The 23,609-nt window shown below is 40.6% G+C and overlaps 2 protein-coding genes across 2 annotated transcripts in view; one reads left to right on the top strand and one right to left on the bottom strand.

Moving 5' to 3' along the window:
* Positions 1-23,609, top strand: part of DDX60 (DExD/H-box helicase 60) — a 75,841-nt gene that overhangs the window by 28,976 nt on the left and 23,256 nt on the right. Inside the window, exons 14-27 of the mRNA XM_045017798.1 lie at positions 1,217-1,463; positions 5,798-5,964; positions 7,587-7,751; positions 9,109-9,258; positions 9,754-9,873; positions 11,082-11,177; positions 12,815-12,930; positions 13,804-13,946; positions 14,255-14,364; positions 14,761-14,865; positions 14,996-15,124; positions 16,561-16,688; positions 19,993-20,151; positions 21,769-21,910. Of these exons, the coding sequence (XP_044873733.1) occupies positions 1,217-1,463; positions 5,798-5,964; positions 7,587-7,751; positions 9,109-9,258; positions 9,754-9,873; positions 11,082-11,177; positions 12,815-12,930; positions 13,804-13,946; positions 14,255-14,364; positions 14,761-14,865; positions 14,996-15,124; positions 16,561-16,688; positions 19,993-20,151; positions 21,769-21,910 (1,977 nt within the window). The remainder of the gene's footprint in view (positions 1-1,216; positions 1,464-5,797; positions 5,965-7,586; positions 7,752-9,108; positions 9,259-9,753; positions 9,874-11,081; positions 11,178-12,814; positions 12,931-13,803; positions 13,947-14,254; positions 14,365-14,760; positions 14,866-14,995; positions 15,125-16,560; positions 16,689-19,992; positions 20,152-21,768; positions 21,911-23,609) is intronic.
* Positions 11,982-23,609, bottom strand: part of LOC123370901 (serine-rich adhesin for platelets-like) — a 74,985-nt gene continuing 63,357 nt past the window's right edge. The window contains exons 10-11 of the transcript XR_006579612.1: positions 14,433-14,515; positions 11,982-13,892 (exon numbers count right to left, since the gene is read on the bottom strand). The gene's annotated coding sequence lies outside the window, so the exon portion shown is untranslated. The remainder of the gene's footprint in view (positions 13,893-14,432; positions 14,516-23,609) is intronic.

Genomic DNA, 23,609 nt, shown 5'->3' with positions numbered 1-23,609 from the left:
AAACTCCCATTGCCTTCACTGGGGCCAAGATTACCCACAGGACCTAGTTTTGTAATCTCTGCAGTAACAAAAAGTGCACTAAGACCAGGGGCGGCTCTAGGCATTTTGCCGCCCCAAGCACGACAGGCAGGCTGCCTTCGGCAGCTTGCCTGCGGAGGGTCTGCTGGTCCCGCGGCTTCGGCGGACCTCCCGCTGCGGGACCAGCAGACCCTCCACAGGCAAGCTGCTGAAGGCAGCCTGCCTGCCGCCCTTGCGGCGCCAGCAGAGCACCCCCGTGCGGCTTGCTGCCCCAAGCACGCGCTTGGCGTGCTGAGGCCTGTAGCCGCCCCTGACTAAGACCCAAATCGTGATGAGTGCAGGTAAATTTATATCTAAAAATGAATGACATACTTTGTAATCAAATACAGTTCAGAGACAGCAAAGTAAAAATGTTGACTACTCTTCTTTGCCCTGCCTTGCTACTTTGGAGCCTGAATCTGCAATCTTTGCATTGAGTAGTACTTTACACACAAGAGTAATCCTGTTGTCTACAGCTGGAAGATGGCAATAGTGGTGCGATTTTATTGCCTTGCACAGTTTTCTACACCTATGAAAAATGGGTGTAATATATTACTATTCTGATCTGTTAGCATTACATTCACTTTCCTTCAATGGAAACACTCTTAGATTGCAAATTTTTTAAGGCAGGGGTCATCTTTTATATATATAGATACACACTGGCTAGAAAAATATGGTTCCAAACCCAGGATTAGGGCCTCTAGATGCTATTGCAATACAAATAAATAAGTACATAAATTACAAAACAGCTGTGAATCAGGCAGTGTGTTTGGTGTTCAAGGCAACTGAAACACTAGTATTTATCCATGTATATTAACTGTTAAAATAACTTTAAAAATCATAATTGTGACATAATGTGAAGAAAATACCCATCAGATAAAGTTATTGACAATATCACAAGATATATTGAGTAACCAGAATAAAAAGTCATGGAATTCCATTAGTCCACTGACTACTGATTTATTTTGAAGATGTTTTATATAAAAGCCAATTTATAGGTGAATAATGAGCAATAACTATTTTTAAGCAGAGTTACTTAGTGGTGCTCACACATCAATCTTTGTTACATTAGATTACTTGTAAGACATTAGCATTTGTTCTTTAAAATTTCACAAAAGTGTAAAGTTTTATGTATGTAGTATATTTATTTTATTGGCAGAAGACTAAAGCAGAAATAATTATTGAGGAAAACCAAAAGAGAATGAAAGCTGAAGAAGAAAGAAAAGAACAGAAACAATGGGATGCTCTTTCCATTGAAAAACTAATACATGAGAATTTTAACTCGGGAATAAGAAAACTAGAGGATTTTCTCAAGAAGTGTCAAAGTAATTCTGTGAAATATACTGCAGAAATGGCAGGATTGAATACTTGCTTTGAAGTGTGGATAGAACAATGCAAAGACCAAGGTATGTGAAAGTTTACTTGGGTCTTTTTTGGAGGCGTTGGCAGTCATCATTTAGCTGTAGCAAGACTGCAGAAGAAAATCCTAATAAACTTTATCTGTTGTAGTGCTATTGGGTTTTTATTTTAAGAGCACATGGCTAGCTGGTATAAGTGTTCAGGGGAGGGAAGTGCAAAGGATCCTGCCTGTCACCCACATGCCTCCAGCACAAGAAATATGTGCAACTGGAGTATCCAGGGAGTATGTGCCTGCCATTGGTATCTTAACTCATCATTTTGGTTTCTTTTGTGTACTGTAATAGTTTTCCATAATCAGGGTATTCCAGATTTTGTTAAATCCGTTTTGTAACACAGGGCAAAGGGTCACTGATTGGCTGCTGCTTCCAGTCGGATAATGACACAAAGGAATTGTATCAGTTTTGAGGTTTTGTGTACCATGCCAGGTCTGTGGAATTCTATCCAAAGTAAAGAATCAGGGGGTAGCCGTGTTAGTCTGTATCCACAAAAACAACAAGGAGTCCGGTGGCACCTTAAAGACTAACAGATTTATTTGGGAATAAGCTTTCGTGGGATGCAGCTGAAGAAGTGAGGTTTTTTACCCATGAAAGCTTATGCCCAAATAAATCTGTTACTCTTTAAGGTGCCACTGGACTCCTGGTTGTTTTTATGCGAAGTAGAGCAAGGCTGACTTCCACAGTAATCTGTATATCTGGGGTCTGTGTTATAAAGTGGAATATTTCATGGCATATATATTGGAATATCTTATGCCAGAGTCTGAGAATCAAAGGGAAAATCAGCCACAAAGTCTTTGGTTTTGCCATTAGTTTTCCGTTTTAAGGTAATTCATAGAAAAAGAGACATTTTGGCACTCTCTATGGCAAAGTAAATTTATATTATAATAAAGAACCTATCAGTCCTAATTATTGATGAATTACACAAATAAAAAAACTAATCATATACAACTACAGTACATGCAAATTACACAGTCCAACTAAGAAATCCTTTAAATTCCTGAAAAAAGAACACAGGTCAAACTGCAAAACAAATATGAACACAACTTCCACATTCACTTCTAAATATGTTTTTCAATATAAAATCATTCTGACAAGTACAGTAGGTCCTTACACTAACTTTTATACAAGCATGTATATTGTTTTTCACTGTCATCAACAGAGTTTGATCCTACACATCCTCACCTCTTCCATTTCAGGTATAGATGCAATTGGTGAGAATTAGCATAAAGTTATCCTCTCTATTGCCCAGCCCATACAGGGAGGCACAACACATATCTTACCAGTTTTGTAAGACTACACAGAATACTGAACATCTAGATTTTTGGTTTCTCTCCTTGGTTCTGGGAGCAGATTGTGATGTAGTAATTACAGGCAACAAAGCTACATGTAACACCACTCCTGTGTAGGTCATCTGTGGGGACTGATACTGGGACCTCAGTAAAAAGCAGGAGCCACTATAATTTGACCTAAAGAACCATGTCGCTTAGCACAGGGGTTCTCAAACTGGGAGTGGGGACCCCTCAGGGGTCACGAGGTTATTACATGGGGGGTTGCAAGCTGTCAGCCTCCCCGCAAACCTGCTTTGCCTCCAGAATTTATAATGCTGATAAATATACAAAAATGTGTTAATTTATAAGGGGTGTGTGTGTCACATTCAGAGGCTTGCTATCTGAAAGAGGTCACCATACTAAAGCTTGAGAACCACTGTCTTAGCACCCTATAGCCGAGTAGTAAATTTAAATACACCTCTACCTTGATATAACGCGACCCGGTATAACACGAATTCGAATATAACGTGGTAAAGCAGCGCTCTTTCGGGGGGGGGGGACTGCGCACTCTGGCGGATCAAAGCAAGTTTGATATAACGCAGTTTCACGTATAACATGGTAAGATTTTTTGGCTCCTGAGGACAGCGTTATATCAGGGTAGAGGTGTATGTAGGCAGCTGCTAAAGCAGGGGTAGGCAACCTATGGCACGGGTGCCGAAGGCGGCACGTAAGCTGATTTTCAGTGGCACTCATACTGCCCAGGTCCTGGCCACCAATCTGGGGGGCTCTGCATTTTAATTTAATTTTAAATGAAGCTTCTTAAACATTTTGAAACCTTATTTACTTTACATACAACAATCGTTTAGTTATATATTATAGACTTATAGAAAGAGACCTTCTAAAAAGGTTAAAATGTATTATTGGCACGCGAAACCTTAAATTAGAGTGAATAAATGAAGACTCGGCACACCACTTCTGAAAGGTTGCCGACCCCTGTGCTAAAGGCTGACAGATAGCACACTGCATTAATAAGGGGGGAGACTTTAGACAAACACCTAATTTGGCATATCACTTTTAAAAGACTATGTGGCAAAGTAGAAGAGCTTTGTCTCCCTTTATATAGTAGTGATCTGGGTCACTTGTAGTAGTGATATAGTAGTTACCTGGATTCTAATTCCAGCTCTCTCTGAAATGTCCTTGTGCAATCTCTGTTACTTTTTCTGTTTAATGCACGAATGATAATAACCACCCAGCATACAAAGCCTTGGTTCATAGTAAGGATTGCAAAGGTACAAAAATATTTTCAGTGTAATAGCTGGGACTAGAACTCATGGTGTCTGGCCGTGTAGTTTAGCATATCATTTACTACACTAATCAAACACTCTCATCTTGCTTCCTAAAAATGGTGTGATGGCTGGAACTTTTCAAGGCATTGTGAAACTACATGCAGTCAGGACCCAAACAATAATTTTCATGATCAGTTTGTGAGAGCTGGAAACACTGGTGTAGTAAGTGACAGGAGAAAAGGAAGAATGCCAAAATTTTGAGAGGATCATCTTGGAAAACACCCGTGTTTACGGTAACATCAAACCAAAGTGTCAGAACCCTGTTCTCCACTCTCCAGCTCCCATTCTCCCATCCCATGGTGTGGATGCTAAGGTCCAAGTACACTGCAATATCATATCCCCCTGTCATTTAATGCAAGAACTGGACACCAGAAGAATATATTTTTAAAGCAATACACATGTTCTAAAATGGCAATGAGGTGTAAACAGAAAAGAATTTTTAAAAAAAGTTCAAACCACCATCTACATGCACTGGCCATGAAAGGTGGCTGATGTGTAAAGCATCTGAGCATATTTATTATTTTGTGCATTTTGATTTATACATAACATTTAAATGCACCTATCCAGAGCTCTAGACAAGCCAAGTAATACAAACAGAAATAAATGTAGTTTCCTCCCCAAGTCAATCCCTTGAAAAAATAAAACACTCTAGCCATAGATCCCAGCTCTCAATGTCCAAATCTCAGCCAGCAGTTCACATATATTTGCATAAAAATGTGGGAAGAGGTGGGTCTTGCAACATGTCCTGAAGGTCCATAGAGCTGAACTATTTTGGATGTGTCCCTCATCACACAGCCTGGGATTAAAATAAATCATAAACTGTCTGCAACAGTAACCCTTGGTAGGACTGCTTCTTGGCTAGTCATTTTCATCCCGTTGCATCCCAGAACATCTCTACAATGAGGCTTTATGTTGATGGCTTTTACTGGGAGCTTGCTGATGCAGGGCTTTCCAAGCTGACATCAAAATCAAAGTAATTGCACATGGACATGGTCCCATAGGATACAACTACACTGCAATAAAAGAGATGCAGCACACCCGGGGCTGGCCTGGGTCAGCTGACTTGGGCTTGCGGGTCTCAGGCTGCAGGGCTAAAAATTGTAGTGTTGATGTTTGGGCTCAAGCTGGATCCCGAGATCTGAGACCTTCCCTCTTTGCACAGAGCCTGTGCAGCTGGGAGGAACATTTGGCTCTTGTGTGGAGGGTTCTACCACTTCTCAAATGAACAAAAAATATTTTTAAAATTAAAGTTAAAATTCCCATAATACAAGAACTAGGCGTCACCAAATGAAATTAATAGGCAGCAGGTTTAAAACAAATAAAAGGAAGTTCTTCTTCACGCAGCACACAGTCAACTTGTGGAACTCCTTACCTGAGGAGGTTGCGAAGGCTAGGACTATAACAATGTTTAAAAGGGAACTGGATAAATTCATGTGGCTAAGTCCATAAATGGCTATTAGCCAGGATGGGTAAGAATGGTGTCCCTAGCCTCTGTTCGTCAGAGGATGGAGATGGATGGCAGGAGAGAGATCACTTGATCATTGCCTGTTAGGTTCACTCCCTCTGGGGCATCTGGCATTGGCCACTGTCGGTAGACAGATACTGGGCTAGATGGACCTTTGGTCTGACCCGCTACGGCCGTTCTTATGTTCTTATTATGTAAAAATACTTAATGAGATTATAAATATAGCTGAATATTTTATTTTTCAAGGAAAGAGAGTGAAAGATATAAATGCAGCTGTTGAAGTAATGAGAAGAATTCATTCCTTGCTGGAAAAATATAAAGATTTAATGGAGAAGACAGATTTTCAAAAGATTGTCAGATGTCTTAGATACTTTGGATTTGACAATTTAGCATGTACTTTAGAATCTTCCCAGGTAATGTCTGTATAACAACTGTACTATTCTACATGCATATAATTTAATCTCTGCTATAGTTTTTTTCATACGATTTGTATTTTTTTTTCAAAATATCTACAACTGCATACAAAAAAACTATGTTAAAAGAAAATTATTTAGATTGCAAAGTCAAGCACTTGAAATGTAGGAGATACCAGATTTATGATTGCCCATGCAATTTTATTTCGGCCCCCGTTGTATGTACATCTTGTGCAACTAAGTAAAGCAGAGGCCCCGTGGGGAAAAAATATGTGATCATGTAGAGGCTGCATTGTGCAATATATGAACAATAGGGCCAAATTAAGATTGCACAAGCAACTGTAAATCTGTCATTTCCTAACTTTCAAGTGCCATTTTGCCACCTGCATAATGTTGTTTTAACACAGTTTGATTTTTTAAATATTATTTCCAAAGTGTGTTTTTAAAGAAAAAGGTAAGAACAAATTAAATTATGTGCAACTGGAACAAGCACACCATTGTGCATCATCAGTTCACACTCTGAACTTTCAGCATTGCAGCATACTTCTACCACCTAACCTACAGGAATAACTTTAGCTGGCAGTTGGAGTCAGGGGCTAGGACTAGGGGGCTTATAGGTGAGACAGTTCAGTTTGGTGTTTCCACTCCCCCTACATTCCCTACCAGGTGGTATGTAGGCAGGCTACATGCTAGGTCTCGAAGGAGCAGTGCAGCCTGGCTCTCTTCATCTCCAACAGCTGCTCCAGCAGCATTCAGATGCTTTAGTGGCTACCCCACCTTAGAATGTTCATGTTTAGTTATTATTCTGGCAGGCTGACAAAAATTTCCTGAGCAACAAAAATGAGAAAAGGGAAATGGTGATTTTTAACACATTATATCTCAGTAAAAGATGAATGAAACTTAATGGGCAAGAAAAGGCCCTTTTCTCTTTGATAGCTCACCCTATAATATATATAATAATATCAAAGCCTACCGCAAACAATGCATGTGTTAGAGATTCTCAAAGAAACCGTCACAAGAATCTTTTATAAAGGGAAGTGTTAGGCCACCTAAATATAGGACTTGCTACGGGCTCCCTCTGTAATAAAACTAAAGGCTAGAAAAGGAGGAGTAAGAAGGGGAGGAACATTTTATAAGAAACAAGTTAAACCTTTAAAACAAAATTTAGAAACTATTATAATTTAAATTATTTAACCTTGGTTCCATGTTATAATATCTGGAACATCACTGCTAAATCTAAACTGTATCCCATGTATTGTCTGAGTAATTACCTGCTCCTGTGTGGTGCTGGGTACCTCTTGCATTCAGCACTATTTTTACCACCTCCTGAACTCTTCATTACCATCAACACCAAACGAGTTTCAAGGCTTCTTAATGCTACTGTTTAAGGTCCTGATCCTGCCATCACCTGCCGATTTCTTAACTTCTTGCTATTGTGAGACCATAATAATTTGATGCTTAATTGGAACAAGAAAACTTAACATATTTTAAATAAATAATTTTCTTGATTGTAGGAAATAAATAGCTAGATATAATATTGCTACTTCACCGAGAAGTGAAAACAAAATTAATTATGATAATATAAACAAACAAGCTGGGTCAAAAATTCTAAATATTTACAGATTCCAGAGGATGACAGAAAAGAGACGAAGGCAAAGTTTTCTAAATATGCTGTTGGCATGGGAGCAGCTCGGTTTCAGCTACAGTACATGGGTCATTGCCTGTTACGAGAAGAGAGAACAGATCGAGATCCCAGGATCCAGCATTTTATTCCTGATACATGGCAGGTAATACCATATACTGTGAAATTTGACCTACTGTTTTCATAGGTAATCGTTGTTAGAAGAGCCAATATTAAAATATAACAGAAAATTCTATAGCTGTTCACAGCCTCTTTGAAAAGCTAATTTGGGGAACTTAAATTTCACCTACAGTGGGTGGGAGGGTTGTGCTAGGAGAATAGCTTATATAAATATACAGACCTTCTAAAAATATAAGCTTTCATATTTGAAATAGTTTTCTTCTTGATTAGCTTTCAAGTAACTTTTTAAAATCCAGATTTAGATTTCAGAATAAGCTGTCTGATCTCCAGTCCAGTTCTAGAAAAGGAAAGTTTATTGTAATTACCTCGTCTGTTTGTAGATTGGTAGAGGAGAAAGTAGAGATGATGAAATTTATCCATAAATCTGAGTTTATTTTTGATTTGCTGATGAATGAATGTTGTATTGATTGTTTGCTTGCTTTTTTTGTGACAGGGTTTTACCTATTATTTATGTGTATCGGGATTTTACACTGAATTTTCCATAAACTGGTGACACAGGGTCTTAAAAAAATTGACCCAGATAAGATCTCATCAGGTTCCTTGAAAGTGGTTTTATGTGTCTGAATGTTTTATGTTTTGGGGGGGGGGGTTATAGACTAACAGTCCCTATGCTATGGAAAATAAATAATACTTTTAAAATTGCTGGCTTAAGCAAGATTTTTTTTCCAAGTTGATGCTCATTAATGATGACCTAATTCAAACTTAACTGGACTGAGTTGGAGGGCTCCAAAGTCAGCCTTGCATCTGATTTTCCAAACGCTTTGAAGAGAGGTGCCATAAGGCAGAGCGAGAAAACTTAATACCCCATAAGAATCAATAGTAAGGCCAAGAAGCCTCTTCTTTTGGGACCACAAGCCATCTGAGGCAAGACTGACATTCCAGAATCTCACCATCTGAAGAGGAAGTCACAACAGCAACGAGCATGCTACTCCAACTTTTCACTCGTCTCTCCATGCACCCAAAGAAGGTCCATTACTAAGAAGCACTGAGCCAGCAAGACATGACCATATGCTCCTTGCCTGTAGTTCTAAGTCCTACTCTGTTATCTCTCCACAAGACTCTTTGGGTATGGAGCAGGTGGAGTTTGTTCAGGAGGAGAAGGCCCCTATTGGGATGAGACAGAGGTCTATGTGGAAGCGTGGCCTTAAGGAAGAAGGCACTGGAGTGAAATGTTTTTTCTATAGCAGGGCAGCATAGAATTATGCAGTGGTAAAGAAAAAAGATGATTGTGTGCTGGTGAACTGAAATGGGTTTAATTGCATCATAACTGTACAAAAAAGATATTGTTTTGACATACAATCCATGTCACTTTTTATCTGCAGCGAGACCTTCTTGACATTGTAGATAATAATGAATCTGCAGTGATTGTAGCCCCTACCTCATCAGGGAAAACATATGCCTCCTACTACTGCATGGAGAAAATCCTGAAAGAAAGTAACGAGGGGGTGGTTGTGTATGTTGCTCCAACAAAGGTATGGCTTAAATGCGTACAAGTCATAGTTTAATGAAAAGTGATTTACAGCAAAATAAAACATATTTCAGTCAAATCCTCAAAACCTCAACTACATTGACTTTGCTGGAGTTAGCAATTTACACCTCCTGAGGATCTGGCCCAAGTGAGTTAAAACCTTAAGCTTCTATTCAATGTTGAAATCAGTGAACTCTTTGCCTACACAAGGACAGCAGAATTTAGCTTATTTGATATTGTCTTGTTTTCTTACATCTGACACGATTTTTAGTATGATGTTTGCAGTTTCATTGCACATGCTGTGTCTGCGTCTATTATAAAACTTGGTAATAAATATTCACTGTAATTTGCATTCAGGATTGACTTTAATGTATTTACACTGATATAAAGTTGGGGTAATATAGTGGTGAAATAGCCTATTTGTTTATAGTTTTTATTTTCTTAGCTGTCTAAATTGTATCGACATGTTACTGATGTGTTGCTTTTCTTTAATAATCAGGCTCTTGTTAACCAAGTGTGGGCAACTGTTTATAATCGATTTAACAAAACACTGCCCGATGGCATGGTAGTATGTGGTGTTTTCACAAGAGATTACCGCCATGATGCTCTGAACTGTCAGGTATACTCTGTTATTTCAGATTTGTTATTATATGATACATTTCTTTATTTAAATAGCAAAGTTTGAACTTCTGGTAGACTGCACCTCAGAAAGTTCATCATGGTACTATTTTTTAAACTATGAACTTCCAAAGACATCAGAATATAACAGAAAAAAATTCTAATATTGTAGAAATCTTCACAAACAGACCTTTCCTGATGTTTGAATCTCACTTCATTTTACATGAAGTTCCAATAGAGATGATAGATCTTGTGTGTACAACAAACTGGTTTGCTTACTTGCCAGTTTTCTAGATCAGTGGGTAATAATATACACTGAAGTTAATGTATCATCCCGCCCTTTTTTTTAACAAGTATGTTCTCAGTTTCCTCTCTCTCTCAAGGAGTGAAGCAGATAAGCAGCTTAATTTAGTATTGCTATTTCTGCAGCTGCTCCTACCAACTGGAGTCTCTAATGGGTTCCTCTCTGCAGTTTTTCCCCAAGGGGAAGGGAAGGTAGCACCTGGGCTCTAATTTCCCAAAATGGGTGTGTGTGTCTCCCCTGCACAGTTCTGGATCTAGGAGGGTGCTGGGGGAAGAGGTGGCACCAGCTGGGCCCCATTTTACCTCCTCCCTGCACTACAGCCAACCCTGCTTTGGCTGTCTATGGATCTCCTCCTACCAGCTGTAGTCTCTGGGATCTTGAACTATTTTCTAAACTAAATCTACATCTTGCATTTAAAATATAAATGCATTAAGTGTCATCACCAGGTTAGCTTACTTTCTAAACTTAGTAATTCATTCCTGGCACAAAAGAGTAATTGAATTTTGGTTCTTATTAGAGAAAATTAATATAGTGTTCAAGAATGGCGATTTGTACTGTGGGACTGTGTACTCTGCAGTCTGGAGCTTTTTGGCCCCTATGTGTTAAGTTACCCCTGCAGCAGGATGAGTATTCTCTTTTTGGTGAGAAATCTATTAGAAGAAGAACTTAAGAAGAAAGTGAATAGGGTTTATAATGGTTTGGCTAGTTCGGCTAATATTTAGATTATCTGAAATTTTGGATGCTTATCTTGGACATATCCAGATTCTCAACCTTTGAGGAATCAGCCACCTCTAGCTGTTATTCACTGAAAATAAAAAATATTTATTTACATTATAAAAACTATGTCTTATAATAATGTCATTTGTCAGCAGGTTCAAACTAATGGGCTGCAAACATTTTTTCAGGTACTATTGACAGTGCCTCAATGCTTAGAAATCCTGCTGCTGTCACCTCACCGCCAGCAATGGGCCAAAAGGATCAGATATGTTATATTTGATGAGGTAGATTTCTACTGTCCTTCTTTGCTTCTGTTGGAATTATTAAAGGGCATTTAATTAAAATGTCAGGAGCTAAGTGAGTTTGGCATGTTTATATGCACATATTCTATTTAAAAAAAAAACAAAACAAGCGCCACTTCCTCTTCCAATGGCACTTAGTTAGCTGTCTGTGTACCTTTTTCTTTTGGTACTATCACCCTCACTCATTTTTTTAAAGTCTCCTGTTCATGGCAATTCTCAGCTGGTCTGAAGCACCGGAATTTGTTTCTCTCCATGTCTAAAGCAAATGCCATTTGTGATTCAGTTATGAGGGATGTTTTAAGTGCAATATTGAGCTATTTTCTTTCACATGGACTAGGGTTCTACTCACAGGGGAATCAGGAGCACGCTGTGTCCTGCTATCTGGAGTGGCTCACAACTGTGAGTGCCTACTTCAGGGCAGACTGTCAGAAAACAAGGGCAGACATCCCAAAACTGCTGGTATGTTCTATAATCAGATTTCACCAAACCAGTAATAAATGTGAATTCCTGGATCACTATACCAGTCTTACCATGGAGTCACAGACAGTCCCCCTTAGACTCTCCAGTTTATCTTGCTATCTAGACAAACTGGGCTTTGTGATAATGGTCACTTTAACCACAAATCACACTGCATCAGGTTTCTCCCAGTCCTGGTAGACCAGCCACTTACCCCAAATCAATTGGTACTCCAGGTCTGACACCAAAGACAATTCTGGCAGCCAATTCCATAGCAAACTAACTATAGGTTTATTAGCTAAGAAAAGGAAATGAGAGGTATTAAGAGCTTAAAGCAGAGAAAATATATTAGCAGGTAAGTCACAGTTTGTCAGTGCAAATTGTAGCAGAGATGCAGTAATCTGCCAGTTTCCCAAAGCCTCTCAGCTACCCCGAGAGGCTACCCAGAATAACTCTGGGGATCTCTGTCTTCTCGTTCAGTTATTCTGCCCTGTTAGAATCCAAACAGTCCAGAGTAAAGGATCTTTCTTTGAATCCATATTTATAATATCTTCACACAGAAAGCAAGCTGACAGTGTCTCTACCCACATGGGCTTTTCTTTTGATAAGGATGAGTGTGGAATCCACTTTGAGTCTCTGACCTCAGGTCATTACCACAATGGCCATTTGATTTGGAATTAGCAAATTCCTTAAGTCCTTCATTAGCATTTCACAAGATTTCTCTGATGGGTTATTTAATCACAGGGTATACAACATGTAAATGTTTGCCATTATATTATAACAGGAACAGATAAGTGAAAATACAACAAGTAACATTACATTAGTTTTCATGAAGTTTAAACATCTGAATACACACATATATATTACTCACTTTGATCTATACTAATACACAAGCAAATTAGCCTATGGCCCCAATCTGACCTGGTTTGCCAGCATCACACCCTGTCTCTAAATAGTGAATATTTATCCCGAAGAACTTTATGGAAGTGCAGCCTGCTGCGGTGTGCTGGAAGAGTCTAATTTACTTTGTTAGGACTTGGAAAATTGGTAGGACAGTGGGGAAAATATTGTAAATCTACTGCACAGTATAGAAAGTAAAAAATGAGGGTTTTTTCTAATGTGAAACATCCATTTTTAAAAGTGAATATTATGTCCAATAACAGGTCCATTGTCTTGGTGGTGAAATTGGAGCAGAAGTTTGGGAGCACCTTCTAGTTATGATTCGATGTCCATTTTTGGCTCTCTCTGCAACTATTAGTAACCCAAAACATCTTACTGAGTAAATATAATGCTTTATTTTCTTGAAAGTGCAAAATGAGTTGCCTTATTTGATTTGAATTGCTTTACTTTTTTTAATCTGTGTATTTTGAAGACACATCTTTAGGGCCTTACCTTGCTATCAAGCAATTTACATGATCTTGGGCTGCATACCCTGCACCCTCTGCAGTCCCACAGAGTTTTTCACCAGGAGACAATAAGAAGGGAATTCAGCACAGTTCACTGGATATAGTTTCTGGAATAACTTTCCACATTCTGTGGGTTGTATTTATATAAGGGTCAATCCTTGAACCTAATGCATAAACCAAGAGGTCCATCTGGGTCAAGGGAGACAATCCACATCGCAGAACATGTAGAAGATCGAGAGCTACTCTGTAGCTGCTATTATAACCTTAGCTGCTGCAGGAGCCTTTAGTTAGTGGATCTGTATGTTTGTGGATCTCCAGCTCCTCCTCTTCCCCCACTCATCTGGCCAACACCCCATCTGCCAGGGCATAGGGTGGCCCTACAGAGCTGGGACCCTAGCCTATATTAGGTGTTAAGACCCTAGCTGCAGGCTTCCCACTGCCTGCTATCCAACAGAGAGAAATTTCATCAGTTCTACTACATTCAAGGATTTCCTCATATCTGAGGAATTTAACAGGGAAGAATTTATTCCATAATGACACAATGTCTTTTGTTCTCTTATTCTTGTTATTATTCTACTAAAAGGGATATTTTTCATAGTATTTCCAGAGTATCAGAGAAGTCTGCAGTTTGCTTTTGCTAGTTTGAAGAGTTCACAATGGTTTATTAGAATATCAAAAAAGGAATCATTTGTGCAGGTATGTTACATTGCACTACTTTTCCAGCAAATGCATTATTTTTTGTTTAGGTGGCTACAGTCAGTAAAGAGGTACTGGCAGCATGTTGAAAGTGTAAGAGAAGAAAGCCTTGGATCTTCTACAACTACCAAGAAAGGAACTAAAAAACAAAAGAATATCAAGACTGTAAATAAATCATATAAAGTTAAATTGGGTATGTATCAAAATGCAACATTAAAAAAACAGATTAGTCCTTTATATCTGATTTTTAAAAAGCATATGGTGAAAATCAGCAAATGTGAGTGTCTAATAAAATGAGATTTTTCAAAGGCTCTGAGTACCCACAACTACCACTGACTTCAATGATAACTGAAGGTGCTTATCACCTTTGACAATAAGACCATTTGCTTAGATGCGTAAGTTTAGGTACTCAAGTTTGAAAATGGTGGCCTTTTGGTTTTAGTTTTAAACTATTATCAGATAACTTGCTTTAGATTTAGAAACTTACTATTCTGTTTACAGTGCTTTATGGAGAGAGATACAATGATCTGGAAAAATATGTGTGTTCCCTAGAGGACAATGACTTCAAAATTCATCACTATCACCCATGTGCTGCCCTAACTGTGGACCATGTAAGTTTAATGGTATAGTAAACAAAACAATTTTTGAAATGAACCATAAAATTATGAAGAAAACATACCTTCATGACATCTTGCAAGGAAACCAGTTTCCCTGCCCAGGTTAAAACAAGGCAGGGATGATGCAGAAACAGGGATTGAGCACCTGTAGAAGGAATCATGCTGTGTCATTTTTACAGCATTCATGTACAAAGACAAATTCTATCCTGTCTTTCTATCTCTCAAGAATGGTTACTGCAACACAAGAACCTAAGGAAGGGCAATGTAGAACAAGATGGGAAACAATTGCCCACTGAAGAGAAGATGAAGGGGGAACTTCCCCCACCCCACATACACACACACACACACACACCATAAATCCTCTCTGCTTTCCTTTTTCTGGTATTACAGATAGATAAATACGGCTTCCCTTCAGACCTGGCTTTTTCTCCACGAGAAAGTATTTTACTGTATGACTCCATGGTACAAGTCTGGGGAAACTGGCCAAGAGCTGACGTAAGCACTCATCACTTATATATTTTCACAACTAGTCTGAGCATTTGTTTGTAAGAGGCCATTGCATATTTACCAGACAACATTGTACATATTTTGTAACAACATAGTTTTTCTGTTACCTGTTTTTAAGGAGCTAGATCCTGAGAAGTTTACACATTTTAAAAATAAAATAGTAATCACAAAAGCAGATGCAAGAAAATATGAAGAAGAATTGAAGGAAGAGCTAAAAAATTGGATTGTGCATGACAACAGAATGAAGGTAACTACAATGATCAAGTTATGTGACATTCTTCTCAGGTATGACTAGAAAGCTAGATTTAATACAAAGCAATTATAGTTCCCTCAGTTAGAGAGTTAATGTATGTCATTTTTAAAAGCAGATTTTAGTTCAAGTGTTGTAACAAATTATGACTATTTTTGGAACTTTTTAGGTTTTTGATTTCCAAATACCATATTACTTAGTTTTTTCTGAACTTGACAACTTGATCTTAATCTAAGTGTCTGGCAAGTTATGGACTAGACTTTGCAGCTATATTGATGAACGGTGATCTTGATGGTCTTCTAGGCTTTAGAAAAATCTCAGGGTTTACATTAACACTAAACATGATTATCAAGACACTTATTGGCAAAAACTCAGGAAAATATATAACATAGTAGAGTAGAACTCCACAGTCTGTGTAGTACTTGGTAGATTTGAGAGTTAGTTATAACTTTGTCCATTTTAACGAGTATGGCTCTAATTACTTTGTTGACAAGGTCTGTACACAGGGCCAGTGCAACCTATTAGGCTACCTAGGTGGTTGCCTAGGGCGCTAGGATTTGGGGGGGTAGCATTTTCTTCGGTGGCGACCGCGGCGGCCGGATCTTCGGTCACCCCGGTCACCGCTGGCATTTAGGCGGAGGGAGCTGGGGCAGGAGGGCACGGGGAGGGCCGCCTGCAGCAAGTAAGGGGGGGCGGCCCTCCCCACCCCTGCTCCACCTCCTCCCTGAGCACGCCGTCGCTGCTTCACTTCTCCCGCCTCCCAGGCTTGCAGCGCCAATCAGCTTAGGCGCCGCAAGCCTGGGAGGCGGGAGAAGTGAAGCAGTGATGGTGTGCTCGGGGAGGAGGCGGAGCAGGGGTGAGCTGGGGCGGGCAGCTGCAGCACGGCTCCCTGGGCTGGGGGGAGCTGCCATGGGGGGCGCCTCAGGGTGGAGGGGGGAGCTGCTGTGGGGGAGGTGCCTCAGGGTGGAGCGGGGGGAAGCTGCTGCAGGGCTTGGGGAGGGGGTGGAGCAGAGGTGAGCTGGGGTGGGGAGCTGCTGCACGCCATGGGGGGGGGTGCCTCAGGGCGGAAGGGGGGTGGGGAGCTGCCACGGGGGGGCGCCTCAGGGTGGACGGGGGGAGCTGTACTTGTATCTGGTTTCTAAGGTGCTTTTGATTATTAATTTGCATAATTGCTTATCTTCCTCCTGCCTTCTGGTTCTCTTTTAAAAATATTGAAAAATTTCAAAACCTGTTCTTTTAACAAACAGAAATTTGTGCTAAGCAGTCTACAACATCTTGAGATGCAGTGTAATCCTGTTACTTACCAAAGTCAAGGTTGTAGTCAGGCTAGAACTGATAATCATTTTATATAACACAAACCTGCAGCCTTATTAAAAAGGTACTCCAGAATGAACCTTGTGCACTCTTCATCTAATCATTATCTCTGTTTCTAGGCTAACAGGGTGCTGAAGTTACTCAAACCGCATCCTCCCTATTGTTCAGAAACAGAGATGAAGGACAATTTCCCATGTTTTGTTGAAAAACTAAGACAGATGGATAAACTGCCTGCATTGTTTTTTCTGTAAGTCACACAAATGCAATAAAAAAAGTTTCAGTTTATATAGCAGAGAAATATTGCACATAATATTGCATGAAATATTGTGCATGGGCTTAAATTACAGGAAGGGAGATTTAGGTTAGACATTAGGAAAAAGAACTTGAACAAATTACCTAGGGAAGTTGTGGGATCTCTGTCATTGGAGGTTTTTAAGAACAGGGTAGACAAATACCTGTCAGGGATGGTCTAGATGAGATGTGAGCAAACTATGGCCCGCGGGATCGTCCTGCCCGGCCCCTAAGCTCCCAGCCAGGGAACCTAGTCCCCAGCCCCTCCCCTTCTGTCCCCCCTTCCCTGCAGCCATGCCGCCACATGGGCCGCATTCTGGATTGCTGCTCCAGCTGGGCAGCATGGGGAGCACAGCTGGCTCTGGCTGGGTGTTGCGGCTGCGAGCTCCTGCTGCTGGTAAGAGAGCAGGGGATTCTGGGGGGCAGTCAGGGAGGAGGAGACGGTTGGATGGGGTGGAGATTCTGGGAGGGCGGTCAGGGGATGGGGAACAGGGAGGGTTGGGAGTGGGAGTCTCGGGGTGGGGCCTGTCAGGGGATGGGGATGTGGATAGGGGTTGGGAGGGCAATTGGGGGACAGGCAGCAGGGGAGGTTGGATAAGGGGGTGGGATCCTGGGGCGGGAGTTGGAACGGGGGGTCCCGGGAGAAGGTGGTCAGGGGACGAGGAGCAGAGGGCAATTGGATAAGGAATGGGAGTCCCGGGGGGGAAGGGGCTGTCAGGGGGCAGGGGTGTGGAGAGGTGTTGGGGCAGTCAAGGGACAGGGAGCAGGGGTTGGATGGGTTGGGGGTTCTGAGAGGGGCAGTCAGGAGGTGGGAAGTGGGAAAGAGTGGATAGGGGGCGGGGGCCAGGCTGTTTGGGGAGGCACAGCCTTTCCTACCCGGCTCTCCATACATATATTCCTGCCTCAGTGCAGGTGACTAGACTAGGTGACATATTGAGACCTTCCAGACCTACATTTCTGTGATAATCAAAGAAAATGTCATGAATCCAAGGAATCTACCAAGGTATAGCAGTATTACAGAACATGTAATTGGCATAGACTAGTTCTCCCATTAAATCTGAAATATTTTAGACTCTAAAAATAATCACTCTTTAACCCTTTTGCCACAAGTCCATCACATGTGTAAGTGAATAGCATGATATTGTACCTAACTGTGTGAAGAAGCTTCTGTTCTTATGACAAGTTGTTGGGTATGGCTGGAGTGTTTAAAGGGTCACTTTTTACAGTGTAAGGAAGAGCTCTGAATGCTTGTTGCAGCTAACAATAAGTACAGAGTTGTGGACGGTCAGTTGTTTGTAAATTAAAATAAAAACAAACAAAAAACAAACAAGCAGCTCTCTTTGGCTAATATGAAGACCCAGTACACCTTCCACTGTAAATTCTCAAAACTGATAATTTATAGAAAAAGTCATTGTTATTTATTAAATGTATTTTTTATTAAAAGATTGTTTACATTCATGAAACTATTTCCACAGATTCCCTTTCTTAGATGGCCTGAGACACCATGTTATGTTAAAAAATAGTTAGTCTAAATGGGTCAGGAAACCTCATAGCCTATGCAATATTGTACTTAGAAGCTGTATAGATGTGTGAGTTCCTGCATATATTCAGTTCTTGGAGATTTTTTCTTTTTTACCTGCCACTAAATCTCTAAATGTAGTGGTTTTAACTAGATTTCTACCATTATCCTTTTCAAGCTCCAACTCTTCTCTATTTGGATTTTGGTTTAGATATTTCAAAATATTAAAAGGAGAAGATATGTTGTTGCTTCTGCTGTCTTCCTAAGCACTCATTCTGAGTCAAGATGGCTAATGACAAGTCAGGTTGTAAATTCATCTCACGTCCTCACAGGATCTCTCTCTTGGATAAGGTGTATATTGGTGTGGGAGAAAAGGGCACTGACAAAAAGTGCCCAGCCTGTTCCTTTTCTCTCATGTCGTTATTATACTATACTCATCACCCTATCTGAACATTTTGACCATGGCATTGTTCACTCTTCACAGTCAGGATGAATAAGACAGATGGCAAAAGTTCTCTTAAAATAGGAATGGTCTTGACTTTCATTCACAAAGCCTTGACTTTGGCTTCAATGCCTTGTTGGTTTTCTGATCTGTTGCCTCAGATAATGTGAATCAAATATGCGTCTGCCTTATCAGTTCTGAAGCACAGGAAAAAGAATGAAGAGGTCCTTGAATCTAAAGGCTCAGCCATAGAGATCCAGTTTTGAGGCAGCCTGGGTGTCCTTGTGTGAATTCCTGGAGCAGCAGCTTTCAGCTCCATCACTACTAGTATCAGTACTTTCAGTTTGGGGTCATACCTTGGCATTTCTGTCTGGACACATAGCTTCTGTGATGGAGGTCACATTGGCAGGAAAGGGCTGAGAATCCTCCCTGTCTGCAGACAGACAAACTAGTCATGCCCCAGCTCAGCTGTGAGAAATATCAGTTAGGGAAGGAAATAACAACAAATGTGATGACTAATGAGGGAAAGCCTAATTATATAGAGGGAGGAACAGGAAGAAGAGCTTGGGATTGCTAAGGAGCAATAATTCTCTATAGCAGCGATTCTAAAACTTTAGCAACCGGAAGACCCCCATTTTTATTTAAAAATTTTCACGGATCTTGGCCTGATTGGGAAGTTCTTTTAGAAGCCTTTTTCTTTCTATGGAGGATATGTTTCCTTACACTTTCCTCTTTTTTCTTTGCTTCCTTGAATGTGAGCAATGTGAGATTGTGCATGATCCTTCCCAACATACCCAATGCTGAAATGTGTAGCGTGGCTACACAAAGTTTGATAGATACCTTTACCTTGACCCAGCACTCATCTCTTGATTAGGAAGCTATACCAGACACCCATTTCATGAAGGTGTAGTGCATTACCTTTTCTGGTTATTCCAAGGGTGCAGCTCTGTAGCACCAGTTTTATAGGGAGAAAACTACATTTCTTTCACAGATTGATACCTGCCCTCCCTCCTCTCTGTATGCTTCAGAATCTAAATTCTGGGAAGACAGATAAGAAATCAGGGTGGCAGGATCTTGCATCTAATTAGAATCTTGCTCAGAATATGGCTTTGCACATTTACTGAGACATATGACTCCAGCCAGGATAGTTGGCCATCTTTATACATTAAGAAGTGGAAACAGCACGAAGATATTCCTGCACAAATGCATGCACAACTGCACTCTACAATATGTAGAGGTAATTTATTTGAGAAATATAGTTACTAGTAAGTTACCTAGTTTTTAAATTCTATTTTAAAGATTCAGCATTAAAAATGTGGAAAACTGGGCTGAAAATATAAATAAGTATCTGGAGAAGAAGCAAAAGAGTAAACAAATACCAAAGACTGAAAAGCAAATACATTTGCTAACAAATAGATTGAAAAAAATGGAAAAGTCCATGCAGAAGAATCAGACTGTGTAAGTATTACTTGCATTTGAATCTATTGAAACGATTTCTATTAGGTTCATTGTTTAACCAAATCTATATGAAAGAGACCTTTCTAAACTAAAAAACACTTGATTTTTCTCTTACTCCCCCTTCTACCTGTAGTCTTTCTCTAGGATTGTCAAAAGAAAAACTAGCCAAGGTTTCAAAGAACGTTCTTTAAAAAAATATAATGCGTACTTGCCTACCTCTCCAGAGAGCCCGTGAGCACAGCCTAGCTCCCTGATTGTGCAAAAAAAGACAGATTTTATATTCTTCCCAGCATGCCTTGTTGAGGCTAGGATTATAGTCTGGCTGCTCAAGTGCACTAAATATCCCAGGTTCAGAGAGAGAGAGGGATGGAGTGGTTGGAACCAGTCAGAGTCAGTCTGATCCCTCATCATTAAGGGTATACAGTGCTTAATTTGTAATGAAAGATGTGTCGGGGCTCAAGCATCCCACTAGCAGCTGAGCAACGTTTCAGGGATGTTCCTCTGGCAGCTGTGACATGTGAGTGGAGGCAGAGTGTTGCGCTGCTGCTTGAATCTCTTACACACATAAAAGAAGTGATGTGGCAAGTTCAGAGGTGCTGGGGCTATGAACTGGCAAGCCTAGAGGTACTAGGCTATGAACTGCCAAGCCTAGAGATGCCCGGGCTCAGCCCCAGCACAAATTAAGTGCTGAGGGTATGTCTACCCTACAGCAGCATAGCTCCAGTGCTGACCCTTCCTACATTGATGAAAGGAGTTTTTTTTATCAGTGTAGTTAATCCACCTCTCCTTGAAGTGGTAGTTAGGTTGACAGAAGAATTCTTCCATTGACTTAGCTGCGGGGGTTAGGTTGACCTACCTGCATTGCACAGGGTGTGAAGTTTTTCACAGCCCTGAGTGATGTACCTAGGGGTAATGTAATTTTTAGGTGTAAACCAGGCCTAACATGTGTGGAGACCAGAGTTCCAGCTCACCCTAGTCAGAGCTCTGTTCTTGGGCCCTAAACCAGAATTAGTAGTTTAGATTTTCCTCAAACTCCATGTTAACTTTCCAAGACCACTTTCTCATCCCCAGTGACTGTACCCCCTGTACATCATTTATTTCTTAGGAGAAAAATCCTGGCATGGGGTAGGGCTGATCCCTAGAGGGTTCCTTCACCATCCTTAAAGGGCCACCTTGTTACGCAACAAACATTTTCTTCCTGATTTTTCAGATGTATCAGACCAAATTCATACAAAAACTAAATACAAATCAAAACTGAATACAAGTTGGAGTGTACAATTTTTTGCCCACCTGTGGTACCTCAAGGCTCTGCCCTCATATCGTTTTTTTCAGTTGAGTCAGAAGTGGAGTGTTTGACCAACACTTTCATATTTTTCATAGACCTAATCCTGCTCCACTGGCATCAGTGGGAATTCTGCCATTGAGCTCAGCAGGAGTAGGTCCTGTATCTGAAAACAAACATCAGCCTGATGGTGTATTATGTACAATCTGGCAGAAGGATTGGTCTGGTGGGAATATCTCAAAACAAATAATAAAATGTAGTGAACTTTTAAAACACCGATTGCAGATTTTCTTAGATAAAGGTTCAAACTAACAACTAATGTGTATTTTGTATAGTGGCATGAAAATTACATCAAGTAAAACTGATAAAATGATACTTGAGGAGGCTGAGCATGGAAATTTGATGGAAAAACTTGGGAAGATAACTGAAATCCCTCCGGATTGCACCTATGCAAATAGCCAAGCTGTTGATACAGAGGTAAGAAAAAAGCAAAAGTGCTGCTAATTCTACATTTCAATAATAAATGCTGGGCCATGGGAAAGAACTTATTCTGCAAAGGTTCTTCTATTTCCCTCATCAGTGTAGTATCTGAGCACCTTCCAGTAGTCTTTAAAAGATGTGACTAACATCTGTCATGTATGATTGGTTCTCTCTCTCATTGTCTTCCCAGGGGGAGAATTGTGGACAGTGTAGCCTCTAATGTTATGTTTCTTTAAATGTACCTGTTGATACGTGTTTGCTAGAGAAGACAAGGCGAAAGAAGTGTGTTGTGTATTTGGTTGTCATGGTTTTTGTTCCCATGGCAACTGAGTTAGATTATTAGGGGATAGCCCAGCCAGCTTCGGCCAGTTGGGTAAGCTCTGTGTCTGTAAATAAAATGGTAGTTTTGTTAGCTATCTGCTGTCTGGCCTCAAGTGATTTCTTCCTAAACCACTGCCCCCAAGGATATAACAAGTGGTGACGACGCATGGGATTCCGGTGCTGCTCCAGTAACAGAAGGAAGTAGAAGTCAAGGTAAAGAACAAACAAACAAAAAAACTGCTTGTTTGCACTGACTGTGAAAGTGAAACTAAAAATCATGGCTACTCTGACCAGGCCACTGGAACCTTTTGATGAGAATATAGAGCAGTGGCATGTGTATACTGAGCGTTTTGAGCTTTTTGTTATTGCAAATGACATTACAGAAGCGAAGAAGGTGCCAATATTCTTAAGTGTTGTAGGAGCTAAAACCTACTCCCTGCTACTCAGCTTACTACACCCTGTTAAGCCTGAGACTAAATCTTACAGTGACATTGTGGAAATCCAGGGGTCCCATTTTTCCCCAAAACAACTGGTAATTGCTGAAAGATATAGGTTCCACAAAAGAGACCAAAAGGAAGATGAAACAGTTGTACAATTTGTAGCAATTTTAAAAAAGCTAGCAGAACACTGTGAATTTAAAGAGATGTTAAATGATGCCCTGCGTGACAGGTTAGTGTGTGGCCTCTACAGTGAAGCTATAGGGAAGTGCCTACTGACAGAGGCTCAGCTTACATTACAGAAGGCTGTTAATATTGCTGTCTCCATGGAACTGGCTACAAGGGAGGCACAATACATCGGTGCATCCCCTAGGGTGCAAAAAGTGTCACAAGAATCGACCCACAAAACTGTGCAGAGTCAAGAATGTTACTGCTGTGGTAAGCCGGGTCACCAGGTGTCAGAATGCTGGTGTAAGGACCTGGTGTGTCGACACTGTGGCAAAAAGGAACACATTGAGTGTGCCTGTAAACAAAAGAAAAAAAGGCCTGTGGTCTGTCCGACATACCCTAGAGCAGACCCAGGATGATCAAGGTGACACCTCGTCGCAAGAGGAAGTGCCACTGCATGTTTTGTCTTTGGCAGTGGGCTCACATGAATACTGGGTAACCCCGTTGTTGGATGGCAAACCTATACGCATGGAACTGGACACCGGTGCAGCTGTCTCGCTGGTCTCCGAGACTGTGTATAAAGAAAAGCTACAGGATCTTCCGCTTAAGGCAACAAAAACTGTTCTGAAGACATGTTGGGCACTATTGATGTTAAGGTGGAGCTCAATGGACAGGCTGCTGAATTGCCACTGTTTGTGGTGAGAGGTAACTACCCAGCCTTAATGGGTAGGTCTTGGCTTGGGAAGATTCAACTGAACTGGGCAGAAGTG

This window comes from Mauremys mutica, chromosome 5 (genome assembly GCF_020497125.1).
Source record: "Mauremys mutica isolate MM-2020 ecotype Southern chromosome 5, ASM2049712v1, whole genome shotgun sequence".
In the NCBI taxonomy this organism is placed as follows: domain Eukaryota; kingdom Metazoa; phylum Chordata; order Testudines; family Geoemydidae; genus Mauremys; species Mauremys mutica.
This window is presented reverse-complemented; position numbering and strand designations above follow the sequence as displayed.